Genomic DNA, 20,545 nt, shown 5'->3' on the forward strand with positions numbered 1-20,545 from the left:
TCAGTCTGCTCTGCTTTAGAAGAAAAAAAAACATAGCTACTCAATCTTTCCCTGCATTTTATTTTCAAGACCTCGCTTGTTATCATTGTTCCAGTGTGGATTCTCTCCAATTAATCTTCAACTATGGTTCTGATATTCCAGCTCAGACCAAATCAAAGGTGGGCAAAAGTGAAGATTTTTGGCATACATTTTGAAGTTCCATTATTTCCTGTTGATGTTATCTTCCACAAAATTTTATTCACTATTGTTATACAATACAACAGTATTGTTAACCACAATACTGTTAATTCACATGCACTGGTGATATACTAGAGCCCTAAACCTTTTTTCCTTTTTTTTTTTTTTCACAGCAGATTGCTGTTATAACTGTATGAGAACATGCATGAAAATTACAACTATTACTTTTCCCTAATAAACTTCACCTAACACTTTTCTAAAATAATTTTTCCCTTCTAGGGCAAGTAGCATTACCCATTTCACTCCCAATCTAATATCAATGGAAATCACGGCCTAACCTGTTATTATCAAGAAGAATCCTGCTCTGTACATCTTTCAATTTTAATAATGAACTGCTGTTAGCTATTCTCCAAATACAGTGGATTCTTTTAGACAGAGTAATCCCAGCTCACTCATAAGACAATGTAGAAAACTAAGATCATCATCTGCTTCTTCTCTGCTCAGAAGGTCTGTTACCTTTTCTCATCAGAAACTGTGATTGCTTTGACATAATCTCTTCTTGATAAACGTGTTTCATTTGCTTGTCTCCAAGCTATCTTCCTGGCACTTAAACACAGTCTGATTATTTGCCTAAGTATTTTTCTGTGATTTGTAGTTAAACTCACCTCATAATTTCTTGGCTCCCTTTTTTTTCCACACTAAATACTTGATTTGTCCATTACTAATATCTTGCTCCTCCGTTTCTCAAAAAAACCCCAAAAATGGACCCCGAAATTCCATTTTCCAATCTTGCGGGTTACAAGGAAATTAAGCCCATAACGACCAATTAATTAATTTGAAAAAAATCTAATGTGTTTGCAATTTCTAAGCTCTTCTTTCCCAATTTCATATAGACATTACATCTTTTCCTAAGTGGTATTAATTCCACTTGTCACTGATTGCCTTCGATTCTATTGGTGGGGACTCACAGATGCAAGAAAGATATCCCTTTGTCAACATTGTGAGTTGATAATTTTTTCATTCCAATTATTTGCAAATCAACCCTTTCCTAAATTGTCTGCTCACCATAAATATGAGTGAATGATTTTGTGTCACTTAGGTCTCTTGCTGGTTGCATGATAATCCTTGAGCTAGACCCTGATTTTCACCACATTACACTCTTCCATCCTTCCTGCCACAAAAAAAAAACAACTCTGATATTAATCTACCTGCTTGGATTTGACATTTCCCACCACTTCCAGCATCTTTGTCTCCTTTGTTTTCCTCCCCAGTTCAAAATCAGGGTTAAAAAAGTTCGCTCTACTTTTACAAAAGAATTCACTGGAATATTCCGCCAAAAGTAAAACCACATGTCATCTCCTTTGCATCTCTTCCCAAATGATGGGATGGCTCCCAGTCTTTTTCCTTCCAACCTACACTCCCAGCTACAATAAAGGCAGATGCAGTGTAAAATACGTTAACACTTTTCAGGAAATTTTTTTACCTTGATGTCAGAAGTGTCACGCTGACTGTTGCGCCACGCTCTCGAAATAGACGAAAAGGTCCTATCTGCATGATCAAACTTCCCACCTTGCAGATTTAGGAAAAGCGTTGTGAAGGGTTCCTAAATACATATAAAAAGATTAATTCAAAAAAACAATGCATCTCTCCAGAAATTTCAGGGTAAAACAAGGAATTTATCATTCTTTTGGGGTGTGGTTGTGAATGATGTTGTTTTTCTGGCAAACACATGATTAATAGCAAAGGGTTAATTCTACTGCTGAAGAATGAGAAATACAAACTGGTGCTAGTTTGTTCAATAAAATGCTTTTTAATCTTACTCCACGCATACATACTCAGATAAAGAAAAGCAAATACAACCAAAAGAAAATACTCAAAGGCTGAAGTAGAAAGTACAGTTTGTGTCAGTTGTGACACAAACTGCTCTCAACAACATGAAAAAGCTCAGATGCCTTAGATATTTATTAAACTAGCATCTAACAAAAATAACGTGTTTTACTTTGTTCAAGGTGATCTGTTAATCTAAAAGGTAGCATTCAATACTCAGAGCTTTAGGACTGTTATTGTTTCATATATAATTTATGATTTAGAAAAATGTTTAAAGAAGATTTAAAAGCCTCCTCCTAGTTAAAGAACACTTAAGCACGTATTAGTGGATAATTGCTCGAAATTAGCTAAGCACTATAAATTACTTCAAGGATTTATGTATGCTTGTACATTCTAACAAGCTTTAATTAATGATGTGCTGCTAATGCTTTCCCAAAGAAATTACTTCCTAGGAGATAAATCGCCTTTCAATTTTATTGAAAAATTCATTGTTTAACCAATACATTATCAATATGTAGCAGCTCAAAGTTACTTCCATATTAACTGTAGCAGATTTTTAAAAATTAATTACTGACATCACAGAACACCATGATCATCAGAAACCAACTCACACTCATTAGGAGGGGAAAATTAAATACATTAATTAAGAACCACAAATGTTTGGTACTTGGCCCAGTCAGAAAATGTGCAAGGAAGGGAAGTTAACCATGTTTAAAGAAGTCCGTATATTAAAAAACAATTTTTAAGGAGAAAAAGCATTACTGATTTGAAAAGGCTGTACCAGAAAAAAATTGAAACTTTCTGCTTGAACTTTGGAGCACATTTCTCCTATGCTACTGATTGCAATTACTAGAAAACCTCAGTACTCTCATATACCATTCAGATTTAGTTTAGATATTTGTTGCTTCCATTATCATTTAAAGGAAAAGCATTTTTAAGAGGTATACTTACAATCCTTAGCAACCACGTGAGTGCAAAACTTGCTGTTGAATAATGAGTGCCGTAGTGAAATTTTGGGACTTGATCGTCTTCCCACGATTCGTATCTCTCGGCAAAGAACGCTGCTCTCTTTGGGTTCAAAGCTCCAATAGGCTGCAAGGTTGGCAAAAATAAACTCATTAAGCAAAGAAGATTCATGTGAATAATATCACAGCATATTCCTCTTGCTCTTTTTGGTAACTGTAATTATTGGCATGCACGGAGAAGACTGGGTTTGGTGCTTTGCAAAAGCAGATGTTGGTTCCTGTAAGCACCTGAGGAGATCTGTGTGCCTGGAACTAGGATTCCATGCATACACACACACGGCTGGTTGGAAAAATCTCCTCTGCATTAATACAGGCTCCATTTAGTGCTGATTCAAGTCACTGACTCCATCCAATTCACAGTGGAATGTCTGGGAAAAAGTGTTGTTTAACTTGGGTGCCTGTGGATATGTGTGCATTTTGATACATTATTAAGCAAATAGTAAGCAACATTGAGAAACATTTTTTTTGGAATTTTTTTTGGAGAAAAAAGTAGTGATTGATGGGGTGGTAGAACATTAACAGTGGACTTGGAATTTTGATATTACTATTCTTGTTTCTATGCTTTCTATTTACCACCTCAAGCCAAGTTTTACTTAATTCATAGAACCTTAACCTTTGAAACAGACAAATGAAAGACCAGAATTATATATAAAACATTGATATAAAAGAAACAACGCATGTATGACTAAAAATGTCTATCACACTTTAACCAATACTATTATTCTTTCTTCAGTGCTTACCTAGAATATAAACACCCAGGGATGTGTTTAAAAGTAGGAAACATAATATTTTGCTATCTGTAGCTGTGCATTTCCTCAGCAGACTTTTGTATAAATGACTTGAAGAAACATGTGTATGGGTCACACAAATCACTGAGAAACCCAAAAGAGAATTTAGCAATTTTGCAATCAAAATGCTGTAAGAGTTCTAAAATGTCTTTGGATATATATGCAAAATATGTATGCAATACAGATTGAGCACAGATTGTTTGTATGTTATTAATGTAAATTATGTTCATCTGTACAGACAATGGGTTTATTCAAATATAAGATTAAACATGAAACAGTATTTCCTTCTCTCTCTTCTTCAAGAATAAATATGCTTAAGAATACACTACAAGGTGAGGAAAAACTAAAAGTCCTTGAATAAAAGTATCAATAACCAAGTCTTTAATTCAAGCAGAGGTCAAGTGAAAAACTCAGTCTGCTATTGAGATTATGATTATTCAAATAACTGCTTCTTTACAGCTCACGTGAAATTTGGCATACCAGCTTCAAAGTATTTTCTCTTCTAGGACAGATTAGATCTTTGAATGACCTAAAATCTAATCTTACATTTTTTACTTAGAGCAGCTTTCACACTGCAGTAGGAAAAAGAAAAACATCTTAGGTTAATTACTATTTTTGCAGTTCACTAATTTGAAATATAACCCTTTAAAAGAAGTTGTTCCTGTATAAAAGGATTTTTATCTGATTTAGCAAATTTATTCCAGGGAAGTATGAAACGGACTCCAAGAAGTCTCTTTGTTACAAGAACCATTTTGGAATCTCCATCTGTACTGATTTTCCCTAAAGGCTCAACTAGGCTTGAGGGAGAAAAAGAAGAAAGAAGGTCATTGGTAGACAAATTATACAAATTAAAAATAGGAAGAGTGTTTTGCTGTATGGTTCTGTAGCATTTTATGTATTCTCTTTATCTGCCTCTATTATTACTCTCCAAATGAGTATAGCCTGAATCAATAGTTATAGAATTACATTCCTTGAATATAAAGCTAAACCCAATTAGAATTGATTCCATTCTCTTTTCAAAAAAATAAAAAAAGGTATCATGCAGAGATCTATATAGCCAGAATCCACAGTATTGATTTTAGCTGTTATTGTTACAGTTGGTTTCTGAAGCCTGCAATACGACAACTATCAAGACATGTCACATTTATTTGCAAGCAAATAAAAAAAAGTCCCCAAATGAAAAAAGCTTAGGGAAAAAAAAAAGAAAAAAAAAAAAAAAAAAAAACAAAAAAAAAAAAAAAGAAAAGAACTGTGGAGCTGTGCACTGACAATGATACACTATCAGCTTACTCAGAGAAGTTACAGTGGGAATACACACATTGAATTATACATTACACGAATGCACTGATTTATTGTGGTAATAACATCCACCTCATTAAAAGATTCTGCTTTGCTGCAGTTGGAGGGCTACATATTGTTTACTGCTATAAATTAATGGCAGTGCACAGAAGACTGTAGAGCCCTTCTAACAATAGATCTGTAATGACAGTGCTGTATATCACAGCTTCCCCAGCAGCTTCATAATAAAATGGAGACAATGTATTGGGCTAATACATTCTACCAGGCAGGCCCATATTTTTCTGACAACTGCTTCTAAGGGTGAGGTGATTCTACTGTGTTACACTGCACTGGGCACAGTTAACTATAGAATAAAGGGGGAAAAAAAAAAAAAAAAAAGAGGAAATTAATTGAAATGTCTCCGTTATTTCATATCGCAAAATTAACAGGGAATCACTATTACATACTGTATTCCCTCCCCTGTGGGTAAATGCCAAGGGAAAAAGAGGAACTCTAAACTAAGCTGTGCTAGATGTAGCTGTGAGACCACAAATTTACGCTGCTCAACATGGTTTCCCTATAGATACAGACCTCTAAGGAAGAATGAGCTGAAAAGCTTTCATATCCCGAAATTCCAGAACATATTTTACTTGCAGCACCTCTTTTCTCAGTGGAAAATCAGATATTAGTTCACAAATAAAAATGTTTATTTAGATGGAGAGGGAAAAAATGAAAAGTAGAGAGAGAAAAATTCCAATGAGCAAAAAAACAATGGATGAGATTATAGGAGTAAAAATGAAGGAAGAAATCACTTATGGCTGCAAAGTTTTCAAATCATATTGAAAAATGAATGATGCATATGATTTTCAGGTCTGTGTTCATTCAAAAAGAGGATCCAAACTGGGGCAAGAATTGGGGTAAGGTAATTTTTGTTTTCACTTTTTCCAAGGCTTGTCATCATCTGGGTTTTTTTGGCCCAAAGCGGTTGTTGTAACAATGTGTGATATAATTATGAAAGTTAAAAGCCATTCTTAAAAAAAAAACAAAAAAAAACCAAAAAAACCCCACCACAACTCATTTGCTATTATTTTTGCAAGTACTCTCAAATAAAGGAATACCTCAAAATAAATAATTTCACATTTTTACCAAGAACTGAATATAGTAAATCTCAGCCTTTGGACAAAACTTGCCTGCTTCCGGTGAAACATAACAAAGAAAAATGGTTTGGTGAAAAATAACTGAGAAAACACACTGACTCTTATCATCTACTGCTGTCAAATGTGTCCAGACACCGTGGTGTACAGTTTTATTTGTTACTTCTTACTCTTGCTCTGTGCCAGATATTGGAACACTGACCCACCTTGCCTCTGCTTCCAGAAGAGGCCCTGTTGCACCCAACAGAAGAAAGCAGAATGTTCAGTGCTCCTCTACAGAGGGCAGAATCTCTCCTGGACTCTGCCACTCATGTTCAGGAATACATAAATATTGGAAAATTGCTAGTGATTGTAAATAAACAGATTGAAGTCTTATCAATAAAGAATTACAATATGACTAGTTATAGCCCTACATATAAGAAGACAAGACGTGTTTTTCATTCTAATCTAATGTGCTTTCATGTTTTCAAGTGTTGCTTCAAATATTTCACAATTTCACTATGAAAAGAAAGAAATTAAAAAAAAGTTTAAAAAAAAAAAAAAAAAAAGGAGGGGTGGAAACAAAGTGCTTTTCCTTGTGATTTCTTACGCTGCCTCCTTACCCACATAAAACCAGGTATTTGTATTCCTGTGAATACAATTTTCTGTATTACTGAATCATGTTCGGTAGCATCCTTGCCAAGTATGATGTTTGTTTCCCATACATCTTATTTCCAAGATGACTATCTGGTTTTCATTACTGATATTTTTCATATTGGGCCTAAAGGACCAGGGGGACCCTTAGGTCATCTCATCTAGCCTTGAGCTTGTGTGACAAGAGGTTAAATGCCTTTGCATCACATGATTTGGAGCCCAACTATTCATACTTGATTACAGCACGAGCTGTATTTGGACAAGCTGCTTTCCAGAAAGACATCTGACTCCTGAGTACGTGGACAATCTGCTACTTTCCTTGGAAGCTTTTTCTACTGATAGTTCTTACCCTCATTCTAAAAATATAGGTATTTCTGCTTGGTTATGAATTTACTGGAGTGTTCTCAAAGAGATCTTACTAAGCTTCTCTCTGACATATCACAGAGTCTCTACTCACCCAGTATATTCTGAGTTTAAAGATACTTACAGGCTATAATTAGATTTTTAAATAAATTTAATAAGTGAAGCTCTTCAGGTCTTCCATTTTAAGGCATTTCTTCCACCCTTAAGATTTCTCAGTTTGCCCACTCATCAAGGTACTCTTAACATTCAGGAAACTGAAATGCGTTCAGTGTTTCAGTGTTGGTTTTCTCCATGAAAATGCCAACTGCTGGAAAGTCTACTGCACTAAAACATTGTTTAGTTACTTTATGTGTTACCAACACAAAATTGACTGAATTAGCCAATGCTTGTAATATTATGAGTAGGACATCCTGATCACTGGGTAAAATTCCTTTTTTCCCCAAACAGAGATACAAAGACAAGATGCAAGGGTTTAACTAAACCCAAACTTTATTCCTTTAGGTCAGCTGGGAAATATCTGGGAATAAACTCATATAGTGTAGATCATTGCTCTCTCATCTGTCATTTTTGTGTTTGAGAACAGCCAAAAAATGCTATTACCCCCTCTCAACCTATTCTCACTCACTGCTAGGCCTCAGCATTCTTCCTCTCAGGCCACTGGCTACGATTTTGTTAAAAAGTAGCTCCCATCTTCTTCAGAGGGCATCTTACCTTTAATGCATATCTAACTCAAATTCATTAAAGAACCATATCCCAACTAAAACAACAAACACAATTATCTGCTGAACTGTTTGAGCTGCCCTCATTGATCAACCAAAGTGTCCTTGAGCTGTAAGATTAAAAAAAAAATGGAAACCATTTATCAAGGAGAAAAACAGTCTTTACCAATTCATCACAAAAATGCACTGGTTTCACAGCAGATGCCCCCCAAAACCTACATCAAAGACTAGGCTAGGAGGAGGATATATGAATTTGGATAAATTCAAGTTTATCTGAAGACAAAGGGATAGAACTTGACAGAACCTTTTTATTCTTCCCTAGTAAGCATTTCAGTGATACACAATAATTCTGAACTGACATGCTATTTTTTTTATTATTAATCGTGACTCATATTTTAGTCACTTAAGAACACAAACAGCTACTTGAATTTCATGTGCTCTCTTAGTGAAATAAGGAATTCCCTAGCTGAACACTTTTTGTATGCACAATGTTGAAACTGCAATAATTACAAATATTAGTGAGTGTACTCTGCCTATTTTGATATAAACATATCATCACATTCTGCTTTAAAAACTTTTGAATACTCCAATTTCTATTCTCACGAAACTGAGAATTCCATAAAGAGCTGAAGCATAAGCAAGAAAAAGGGAATGTGCATGCAAATTAAAAGTATTTGTACATATGGTTTATATTTCAGATGTTTTTAAGAGCATGAATATTCCTTTGAGACAGCAGGAACAGTCAGGAAAAACGGCTCTAAAGATGGTCTAATAACTAGAATGTATGAACACATCAATATAAATAATACTTAATGGTGCAAAAGACAGAAGTTCACAGTTAAAAAATATGGGTCATAAGTTAATGTTAAACATAAAAATGAAAAAGAAAAAACCCTATTATGCAATATTAGTGATGTTTTAGCAATATGTCAGTGACAGGATATGCCTCAGGTCACCTGAAATCTTGGAGGAATTTGAATTTAAAAAAAAAATCTCCATGCCTTCACAGTACCAACAACAGTATCAAATGCTATTACACCACCTGTAGCAGAGTGCAAAACAATGCACTGCTGAACTGCCAACTAATTAAGCACACGCTAACGAAGCACAGTAAGGTTTAATAAATTGTTCAGCACAACTGAATGTGTCACACACTGCATACCTGAGGTATTTCTACACCCTAACGCTGCTGGGAAGCCAAACTGAAGACAGTTGTTATGCGCTGTACATTTCCAAGAGATCAGAGAGAAAGGAAGCTGGATGTCCCTGGGAATCATGAGGGAAATCCAGATGCTTGCAGGCAGTGAGAAAGGTATGGACTTACTTAGAAAATAACCCTGCCAGCCAAAAGCAAACATTTGCATGCGCACTCCATGAATTAACCTGTCAAGTGAAAGAAAACCCTGCTCCGTTATTCACTTGCTTAACAAACAAACAAACAAAAAAATCCTTCTATGGATTTTGAGAAACAGGATTAAGTGAGAAGCCACACACCCTTGAGTCATAGCAGGAGATGAAAACATTCTCTGCCTTCCTTTCACAGACCATGGTCCTCTGCCAATATATCATACAAGCCACAGAAAACAGCTGCCATTGTACCTAACACCAGATCCACTTAAGAAAATCAGAACTAAAAAAATAATTCTTTTTGTTTCTACTAAGAGCACAGTACCTCAAGCCAAAAGCTGATACAAACTTGCATTTTTTGCAGATTTCTGTCAGGGCACACAAAATATATATTATTCTGATATAGAGATAGAGATAGAGATAGAGATAGAGATAGAGATAGAGATAGAGATAAAAATATCTATATCATAATCAGAATAATATATATCAAAATATATATTATTCTGTACCAAGCCTGAGAAAAGGAGCAGCGAAAGGCTAGAAAGGGGTACCTAGGAATGTATGAGGAGCTTTTTACTGTAATCTGTACTGTTTCATAAAACTACTCCATTCAGATTATATCAATCCTGAATACAAATAGTCAGCTAACAGCCCATCAATGTATCCTGCTTCACACATGCATTGCTTTGCTCTTAAGGTGAATTCATCCATCATCTTATTCCCTGTTTCATAAGATTTCCTGATTAGTCAGCCATCACCTTCAACGCCATCAATCGATGAGCATTGTCAAAAAGTTTTATCAGCTCCTTTTTCACACTCTTTTTGAGATTAGCATCTATGCTGAACTATGTAGAAAGTACCAAACAAACTTTTGGAATGTCAGTTACCATCCCACTTTGGAAACAAACCTCGTGTTTCTGACTGAGACAGCTTCAAGTGACTGGCTGGATATGACATCTAAATTATTTTAATTAATCTTGTTAAACTACTCACCTCAAGCTTTTAGGATCATACCATCTTTCCTTAGTAATTTTTTTGTACTGATTTCCCTCATTTGATCGATATTTTTATTTCTTGATGTTTGAGTTTTAGAAAGATCAGCTGATGTGTGCATCAAAGTCCACAGCCTGAGATCTACCTTAAACTACTCCTTAAACAGAGATTATCATTATTTTACTATGACCTCATTTTCTGACCACTATTTTTAAACCTGGACTGTTGTTTGATGCCAAGAGGCCTCCTGCTCCTAGGAGTTTGACCAACTTTTAGACAGCTCCAGTTAGGTGAGAAAAATCTCATATTCATTTCCCATATGAGTGCCATTTTTAACTCGGCTACCATTATGCTTGTTCAGAAATCTGAGTTACACAGGTATGTGCTGTAGCATCCATAATCTGTTGAGTTCAAATGTATGAATATAAAAAGGAAGAGAGACTGTATCAAGAGAATAACTTTCACTTTACATTAAGAAGGCAGAAAACACACAGTTAAAGTTTCTATGGCCCAAGACGTGTAAAATTACTTTATTTTGATTTCTAGTAGATTTTATGACCAGACATGCCCCACGGTTTCTTGTGATCATTTAAAAGGCCATGAACCTCCCCTCAGTTAAATTCCAATTGGAATATGACACACATCCAGGGCACCTAAAACTGAAACAAGAGCAAGATGGACAATAACAGCAGAAACAAACTTAGAATATAATTTTGAACACCCACACGTAATTTTGAGCTACAGTTTTTCATATCTTTGGGAATTTCTACATTCCAAACAGCACTCCTCCTTGAGGCAAAGCAAGATTAAGATTAATAGGTTTATTACCAAAATGATTCTTTTTGATCCTGTAAACTTGGCTTTTGCCCTAATACTTAAATAAAACTTAAAAAAAAAAAAAAAGATTGCTTGAAGATAGCTAAGTGATCCTAGAAACTCATATATGCATCTGAAGTATAAATAGTATGCTTCTTGTGACTTGAGAAAATAGAGCTCTGGTGGGAAGAGAAAAGAACATGGAAGAGAAAGTAAGAATGCCAATGAGATGCATTCTATCATCCACTTGTAATATTCTTTAGAGAAGGTTTTTCTTGTCTAAAGACAAGAAAAACCCCCAAAGGTGATGCTATTAAAGGATGGTTATGACACTGTCATAGAGCAACATAAATTAGCAGTTTTTTGGGGTTTTTTTTTTAAATCTATCTGCAGTAAGAGTAGGATTTCAGAAAGTATGCTTTGATAAATCATCTCAGAGATTCATTTGAGTCAAGTTCCAGCCTCAGTACGTCTCCACAGGAGAAACAGACCACTATGGAAATCACATGTTTGTTAGAAAATACATGGAAATCACACGCTTATTACCAAAAAAGGTCCTGAGATAGATGCTGCATGAAGCTCAAGTCAACATATGAACTCAATCTCCATCCTTAGAGTGAAACAAGAAATTGACACTAAAATCCAAACAGTTGAGTGTCTCCAATGACCATGTCTAAGTCGGGTTTAAGAACCCAATAGCTAGTTTATTTAAACAAACCGGTCTTCCTCACAGCGGTGTCCCTGCGGTTTTCCCCCCGCCATAGTGGCGGGGTGTCCCTGTCCATGGTGCTGAACCCCAGGCACCGAGCCTGGTGGGGACAAGACTCGCCCTGGGAGGGTCCCTGACCGTGGTGCTGCACGCACGGGCTGGAGACAGACGGACAGAGGGACAGACGGACAGAGGGCTGTGGCACATCAGCCACAGACCCATGGGGCCCTTTGCAGCTTTGTCTCCCAGTTTTGGGAAGTGTGCCTCCGGAACTGAGGCAACACATCGGCTCAGCTGTCAGAAAGGACAATCGACCCATTTTATCGCTCATCCATGACGGCATCTGCCTGAGTGTCACTGGCATTCTAGAGTTCCACAAAATAGCTTTTCCCCATTTAGAACTGCGGAAAATATGTTGTTGTTAAGTCAAAACTTTCAAGGGAATATAACAGACTACTCAACACTTTAGTTTGTACTGTTTCTAATTACAAAACAGATTATCCAATCTAAACAAAGAAAGCTCATAATAGTCCTCAAGTTCTAGCACTGTCATGGGATGTGAAGTTAATAATCTTGCACAGCTTCCTGCAAAGAAAGTCTTCACAATTCTCTTCCCACCTTCCCTGTTCATCTATCTGTGTATGCAAAGAAACCAGATCAGAAAAAGAGAGTCTTCATTCTCCCAGCTAAATTTTGTTCTTTTATGGTTTCCTTAATGGAATCAACAGTAGAAAGGTTCTGCTCAGGGTACTTCCTGTTTGTATGCTTCCCTTCTCCTAAAAGTTTGTCCCAATGTGGTTATGTCAATTGTTAAGGTCTGTCAAACTAAATTTTTGAGAGGATGAAGTGCTCCTCTCCTCTGAAAAGCAACTTATGTTTCACAAAATAAGCATGAAAACTTGTCGTTTGAAAATTGAGAGGATCTGACAAATATACTTTATACTAAAAATATCAAAACCCATAACAGAATATAAAATGAATAATGAAAAATGTGTGTCCTTTTCAGATGTCACTGATATCTCAGGTATCATTCACACTGGCTTTAATATCTCTAACACTCTTTCTTGAGATATCCAAAATTCTAGAAAATTTAATGGACCTACTCGTAACTACCACAGATCCCACTACAAATTTTGAAATATTTTTTTTCCTATAATGTCCTGTTTTAAGCAGGGATTCACATGAAGCGCCCTGAGAGGAAAAATATTTGTCCAGTCCTTCTGAGGTTATCCTGTCTGACTTTGGAATACTTTTTAACTAAGTGGTATCTTTTGTCACAGATACAGATGACAAATTTCCTACCTGAAATACCAGTGGCAAGGCAGCCAGGACAGGTGGTGAGCCCAGCAGTGCCAAGCCTCAAAAGTTTTTGTGCCTAAATTCCAGATGTAATAAGTCACTGCCATTGCACCCACTCTTGTTATTCCTCACACTGTTCCTCTCATCCTCCTTTAATGTCCAATTTTTGAACATGCTTTATGCTTAGGAGGACACAAGAGTCCTGGTGAGTTAATCAGTTTTAACTGCACTCCTTCTGTGTGTATTCAGCATAAGCTGAATAAAATGTGATTTACATTTCCTACATGAAAGCAATTGATTCACAGAATATCTACAAGTTTTAATGTCTCTCTAGACAAAAAAAAAAAAAAAGGACAAAAACCCCACAACTTTTAAAAATTTGCAAAACTCTAAAAGGTTCACATGAAAACATTTTTTAGTTTCTACCTCTTTGCCAAGAGGTAAATAACTAAGCAAATCTCATGTCCATCCCAATCTGCTTCCACACGAGGGAAAATATGAAGCACAAGTTTTATATGCAGCGCATTTGTGCTCCTGAACTGGGCACCCTGCAACAGAATTCAGGTTGGCGTGCTGAAGAACACCCAACAGCAAAGTTCACATCAGAACAACAAAACTACTCTAATTTTTCACACTAAAAAAATCTATTACTTCTCTTCTGTCAAGGTGTGTTTTATATTACTGGCTCCCACATACCAATTAAACACCTGAAGGTGAGAACTTTTTGTTGCTTTTGTACACTCAACTGGGAAAAAAGTCATTACATACATAACAGCCTCTATAAAACTGATGATGATTTAGCAAATATTGCATGGAATAGATAAAAATATGAATAAAAATATTATTATGTACAAATGTAGCTCTAGTGCAGAGAAAAAAATATTTAAGAGTAGAATAAATTTCTTCTTCCAGTAGTGTCAGATTATGATCCTACATAAATGTTGTGCCTTATGAAAGGAAAACTATCAACAGCTCCTTGCGCACAGCAAGATCTTGTAACAAACTTTTGAGAGTATAAAATCATGCTTCCATATCTCAGTATTTGCCATCCAAGTTCAGAAATGCAATGCAATTTATTGCTTCCCCTGAATAAGGAAAAGAATATGCTTATGAATAACATAAGTAACGCAAAAAAAGCCACATGTTCTGGTGGGAAACGGTGCCTGTTGTATAAATAAAATATATACTGCTATAAATATAATATGTAATACTCATTCCAAACCACAGTCACCTCTTAAGGAACAAACACTTGAGTCAAAGCAGGGTAACAGACTGGCAGTGCACTCCTGGCATTTGTCAGGAGCGTTCCTCAGGCTGACAGCAATATTAACCACAATCCATTTCAGTTGCTTTGGTTTATCATTGTGTGACTGATGTTCAAAACAGTGCCATAAGAAGCTGCTTACACAAAGTGTTGGTTTAACCTACACTTCGCAGCTCTTTAAATCTCTGCTAACTTGGACTCCTAGCTGACACATTAAAAAACTGTTACTTAGATTTGACACTTGCAATTTCTAAATAATTTTTAAAAAGTAAATTCTTCATTGTCTTAGGCAGAAAAAAAAACTAGAAACATTGACCTGACTTCCTTTCTGCCAGATCAAAATCAAAGTTTTCCTTTTCTTTACACAGTGGGAGCACTAAACTGTGATGAGCTTCTGGGCATGCATAAGGAAAGGAACTAAGTGACTGTTAAAACCATGTAGACATTTAAGTGAAATAACTTTAAATATTTTAAAAACTTTTAGCAGTTCAAAAGCATAGACATACTATAGTACATAATTATCACATATCTGGAAGCATTACCCCCAAAGTAACAGTGCTGCAATGAAAATATCACAGTATACATGACATCCACAGATTTTCATAGTAGAACATTAGCAAAGTCTTCCAGAGACTTGTCACAAATTCATCATCTAACACAAAGTTTAACATTTAAGCTACATGGATTTGGTACTGCTAGAAATGCCAAAAGAGTAACCAAAACATGAACTGCTTCACTTGAAACAGGTATGGACAGCATAGAGACTCTCATTGTGTGTATATATATATAATCAATAATTATGTACTGTTTAAAGTTCCCAGTTTTCCAGCAAATGCTTGAGAAGGTGGAATGTAGATAGAGATGCAATCTAAGTAATGTCCTCCCTCAGCACCAGCAATGGAAAGATTCCCTCAGAACTGAAAGCACACTTAGCAATTCTCCTCAAAGACTACTTTCATGAACAGAGAAATCCATATAACCAGTCAATGTTAATAAAAAACCACACAGAAATAGAGCAGGTTTGCTATCCAATCTCTCAAATGGAGGTAAGTGCAGTACCTAACTTAAAATGAGAAAAAAAGAGTTCTGTTTCAGGGAGGAAGAAAGACCAGGACTACAGTGTTGATTGAATTGACTCTTTACAAATGAAAATAGAATTAAAAGGAGACCCCTCAGAAGAACAGCACCTGGAGAATCCTTTTTCTTGTCTTCAATTATTTCAGCAATAACATGACCTATGCAGAAGTGTCACATAACAAAAGTTAATGGAAAATGAGATTGCAAAAATCATGTCATTACCACGGAACTCATTAATGATTAGTACATTTAATTTATGTACTAACTCAAGCTACACAGGGGTGATGGTACTTCTCAGTTTTCAATGTTGATTTAAGTGCAATTCACAAGAGTACTGTAGCATGGTGATAGATATTTTTGGCTGTAAACTACCTTCAGATACTTTCTGGCCAGGGGATTATTAAACAGCATTTATTGAATTCCACAAAGAGAAAAAAATATTTTAAAATAAATACATGCTTAACTTTTAAAGACTTCTTAAAATATAAAATATATGCAGGTTTACCCATGAATGTGGATCTGTGTCAGCCAGACATTCTAAGAAACCTTATTCACATTAAGCAGCACTATTAGGAAAAGTTGCGACAATAGTACCTCAGAATCTCTGCTTTGGCTTTAAATTTGTACATATACGCATTCAAAAAGCATGGTATAGTCTTCAAATATAGATATATACACACATATTCAAATATATATGCATATATATATATGTGTGTTTTTATTTGTCTATATATTTGCTGACTATAAAGTAACCTCTTTTAAGGTAAAAATACTAAATCAGTAATAAAACTTTTCACAGACTTATGTTTAATCAATTGCAAACTGAAAGCAAAAACTTTTAAAGCTGCCATATTTCCATTTTTTTTGTAGAAAATTACCATTTTATATGACACTTAAAAGAAAAAAAAATTCTATAATTAAAATACTCTCCTTACGTTTTCTACTAATTAACTATATTGCTCCACATGCCAACCATTTCCCATAAAAACTACCTTTTAGAAAAAGATCCTGCTTGCTAATCAGTGCACCCAGTCTTAGTAGAGAAAATGAGAGATACTTCTACTTGGTAAAATGAAATAGTCCTTTCTGGGAAAGCATTGCAAGAGAATAATCACATTCTACAAACAGGCTGTATATCGAATCTGCAAATGGGGGGTGTGCTTAAAAAACCCGCAAGGCTACGCTGCCAGAAAGGAATTGTTTGGAAAAGTTGTTCAAACCTGCCAATGTCTGTCTGACAAAGGACAGCTGCATTACTCCAGCATACCTGAAGGGGTACACAGGGGAAGTGATAAAATCAAGTTTCTACTCACTGGAATACAAGCAGTGATTTAAAAGTACCTAAATTACAATGGTATCACAGTGTTTGCTACTAAAAAAAAGCACAATTCTCATCAGAAAAAAAAAAACAAACCCCACACCCCCTCCCCCCCCCCAAAAAAAAAAAAAAAAACCAAAAAACAAACCAAACCAAACCAACAAACAAAAAAATACAAACAACCAGGAACAGGCTAATTGCTAATTTTTAATCTTTAACAGCCCCAGAATTTCTAGCTTCATTAAAATTTGAAATGAAATGTAATGTCTATATTCCAACTAGGAGCACCTTCCAATAACAATGGTTAAGTTGGTACAATCAGGAGCAATAAGAATACATTAATAATTCATTCTTACACAATCTGATCCCCATTACGAGTACACACATGAAGAAATGAAACACTGTTAATGGTCATGCAAGTAAGGTATTAAACACAGCAGAAAATGTTTGTAAGACTGTAAACTACTATGATAAAAACATAGAGGTACATTTGATGACAAATACCTTTGACAAATCCCTGAAGTTGCTAGGAAGTGTGAGGTCCAACTCCTCTGACTCATAGTTGGTGATAACCCAAGGGAAGACAGGGTACTGATTCAAATCATTGTAAGTTCGACCTGACAAACAACAAAAAATCCCACACTGTGAATAAAAAATACCACTCTCTAAATACACAACAATATAACTTTATGAGCTGTTTGAAAGAACTGCAGTTTATTTCAGATCTGTTATCATTCCAATAGTCTGCTTTGCTTTATTGAAAGGATAATGGAAGAGTTGACAATATGCTAGTATTTAATCTAAAACATTTCAGCCCATTTCACTTTAATTGAAAACTCTTTTGCATACAGTAAGACTGACAGTTAAATTCACTTATTTCCTACACATTTCTCCTTTCCTTGTTTACATCATCTTGCCTTCCATTTCCTTAAGGCGAAACTCTTCAAAAATTGGAGGGGCAATGATTTTTGTTGATACTAAAAAATAAAGCATTATTTTTACATACTGTCTTAAATACAGTATGTGAAAGAAGAATTAAGTAGCTCAGGACTTTAGACTGAAGAATTTTTGAATTAGTAACTGCTTCATCTAGAGAATTCACTTTGAGGGGAATTCATCCTTGCCCATTGTCTATCTATGGACATGCCAACATTTACCAGAAAATTTGGTATGGATACAGGTTCATGTGTCCATCTTCATGTAATTGAGATGGAAATAATATACTTCTTCCAGTGAAAACAAAATATTCAATTAGAATAAGCACATACCATGCACACACACACATATCCCAAAGCCTGGTTTCTAAGTTTAAAATTCTAAGTTTCTAAGACAGGGATCCTGTCTCTTTTTACTACATTGTTGCAGAGGCTCGCTCATTCATTCATATCGTCTTCAATCAATACGTTCTTGAGATTTTTTTCAGCTTCATCTTAAAAGTCTCCATATACAAGCTTCAACCTCTTCCCCAGCAATATTATTTTATAATCCAGTCTGTAAGGTTGTCAGAAAACATTTTCTAAACCTCCACCAAAGCTTTTCTTCTTCCAGTTTTCTTACACCACTCAGTATTTTCCATCCTGGTTTGCAGTATTTTTAAATGGTAGAGCCAGTCTTTCCCTAATCACTTGGCTGTATTGCCCATTATCTCCTCCTGAGGATTAAGGCTACTTACATGACACTGGGATAGCTATCTTTCCTTTAATTCCCTAACATGGGCAACTCAACTTTCCCTCTTGCCATAACGTTATCTTTTTTGCTTCTTTTAACCTCAAACACCAAGCAGATAAGGATTCAATTTATTATTTCAATAGTATATTAAAGCTGGAAAGGGTCATTCATTAGAGCCACAGAAAACAGCGTCATGATGTGCCTCATTCAGCTTGAGCAGTAACGAGGCAAGCAGATCGACCCCTACTTCTAAAAATCTGCCAGCATCCTGGCACCTCTGACTTGATGACTGATTACAGAAAGCACCCAAACTGACCATTTGTATAAAATGCAATTAGTGCGAGCACAGGCATTTGTTATATCAATCGTGTTAGCAAGAGCCAAGCCTGAAAGGGAATTAACAGGCCTTTCACCACTGTCAATACCACAGAAAACAGCTGGAAATTGAGAAATTTTCCAAGTTGTTCAGAGGACAGAATAAGTTGGAAAATAAAAGGGATGTCATGAGACCCAACCGTCAGCCTCCACTTAGTAAACTGAAGCCCAGCTGGTTAGAAGCTGATGGGGTAAGATGGGTTAAACAAAATATAGCTTAGCATTTACAGAATGAGCGGTAAGGACAAAAAAAGGTGGATACAAATCAGGGTTGGGTTTGGATTAACAGCAGCACTGGCAACCCAGACACTGCACCCTCTTTTGAGATCAACCATCCACCCTGTAACCGTGGTATTTGTTGGCTCCAGGAGTATCCTGCTCCCTGGCTGAAATTTCCCAGCCCTGCAGAGAAGTTGTAGCATCTATGATAATTAGGGAGGATAGTAATTATGAAAATCAAAGCTTCAATACTGAAGATAAATAAGTTCCTATTTCTGAGGCTTTCCTAAATAGCTGACAGTCTATATAGCTCCTGTCCTCACAACAATCATGATATTCTGATTTTAAGTGCAGCTCAGTACAGCGTTATGAATACCTCTCTAGTTTTACATAAACATAATTACGAATAAAGTAAATTTAGGAGGATTTTTGTGAAGTTCTTCAGGAGAAAATCATACACAGATAAGATTACCCACTAAAAGAGCAAAATCTAGTTGTGCCCTATGGCTGTTGAGACTGTGCCATGATTAACTCCTTTTCTGTGCAATTACAGTAATTAGCAATACCTGCTATAGTGTTTAGAAACATCAAGTACTCAAAGTTAGAAATCTCTCGGTGTTGCCACCGCTGGGTCATATTGGAAGCTTTGAAGATCTGTCGTGGACTAGCCAAAGAAATGCGTCTGAAAACAAAGAAAATTGGAAAAAAAAATAATGAGAAAACCTGGTGGGTTTTCCTTTTTTTATATATCTGATTTTTAGTGGCAGTAGTACATATTCTTTCTACCATGTCTATGCTGGATTTCTCTGGAGATCAAACTGCCACTTGGATGCTTAAAGTTCATTTTTAAAGTTTTATAATCTAATAAGAATAAAAGAATTAAAGCATCTGACAGCTGGATATGTCAACATTTTAAAAATTTCCAACAGAAATCTTTACAGCTGTGCAAATTCAGCCACTCCATGACTGCTTGATGAATTACATAAATATGTTACTGGGGATTTAGAGAGATGGAATATCATTAAATCAGAAAATTACAATACTTTTAGAATTTCACATAAGAATAAAGTCATCTTTAAGGAGAGGTTTTTTAAATCCCTCAAGAACAAAGGAAAACAATGATAAGATGATAGAATTTCATTATGAAGTCCATTCTCTTGAGATTTAAATTCTGGGCAGCATTGAGGAGTTAGTCATAAATAACTCAAACTTTCAGAATTTGATGCCAGATTTCCTAATGTTTGTGAAAGAAGACTGTAGAGTCATTCCTTGGAGTGATAAATCAAACAGAGAAGAGTTTATCATAAAATTCCCAAGACTGTTTTGTTCATGATGAAAACATCTGTAAATACCAAACCCACATCACTTAGGGAGGAAAAAAAAAAATCTATATGTAGTTTTAGTTAACAATTCTTTACAGGTATTGATGAACAATTCAAGGAAAATGCAACTGATTTATTTTTTTCATAATCTCCATTATGTTGAAAACAAATCAA

At 35.6% G+C, this 20,545-nt stretch overlaps 1 protein-coding gene across 7 annotated transcripts in view; it reads right to left on the reverse strand.

Moving 5' to 3' along the window:
* The window catches only part of LRBA (LPS responsive beige-like anchor protein), a 366,633-nt gene that overhangs the window by 99,500 nt on the left and 246,588 nt on the right, over nucleotides 1–20,545 (reverse strand). For all 7 annotated transcript variants that reach the window (XM_040065850.2, XM_040065848.2, XM_040065849.2 and 4 more), the window contains 4 exons: nucleotides 19,616–19,731; nucleotides 17,292–17,404; nucleotides 2,956–3,096; nucleotides 1,661–1,780 (listed from right to left, as the gene is read on the reverse strand). In XM_040065850.2, the coding sequence (XP_039921784.1) occupies nucleotides 1,661–1,780; nucleotides 2,956–3,096; nucleotides 17,292–17,404; nucleotides 19,616–19,731 (490 nt within the window). The remainder of the gene's footprint in view (nucleotides 1–1,660; nucleotides 1,781–2,955; nucleotides 3,097–17,291; nucleotides 17,405–19,615; nucleotides 19,732–20,545) is intronic.

This window comes from Hirundo rustica, chromosome 5 (assembly GCF_015227805.2).
Source record: "Hirundo rustica isolate bHirRus1 chromosome 5, bHirRus1.pri.v3, whole genome shotgun sequence".
NCBI lineage: Eukaryota > Metazoa > Chordata > Aves > Passeriformes > Hirundinidae > Hirundo > Hirundo rustica.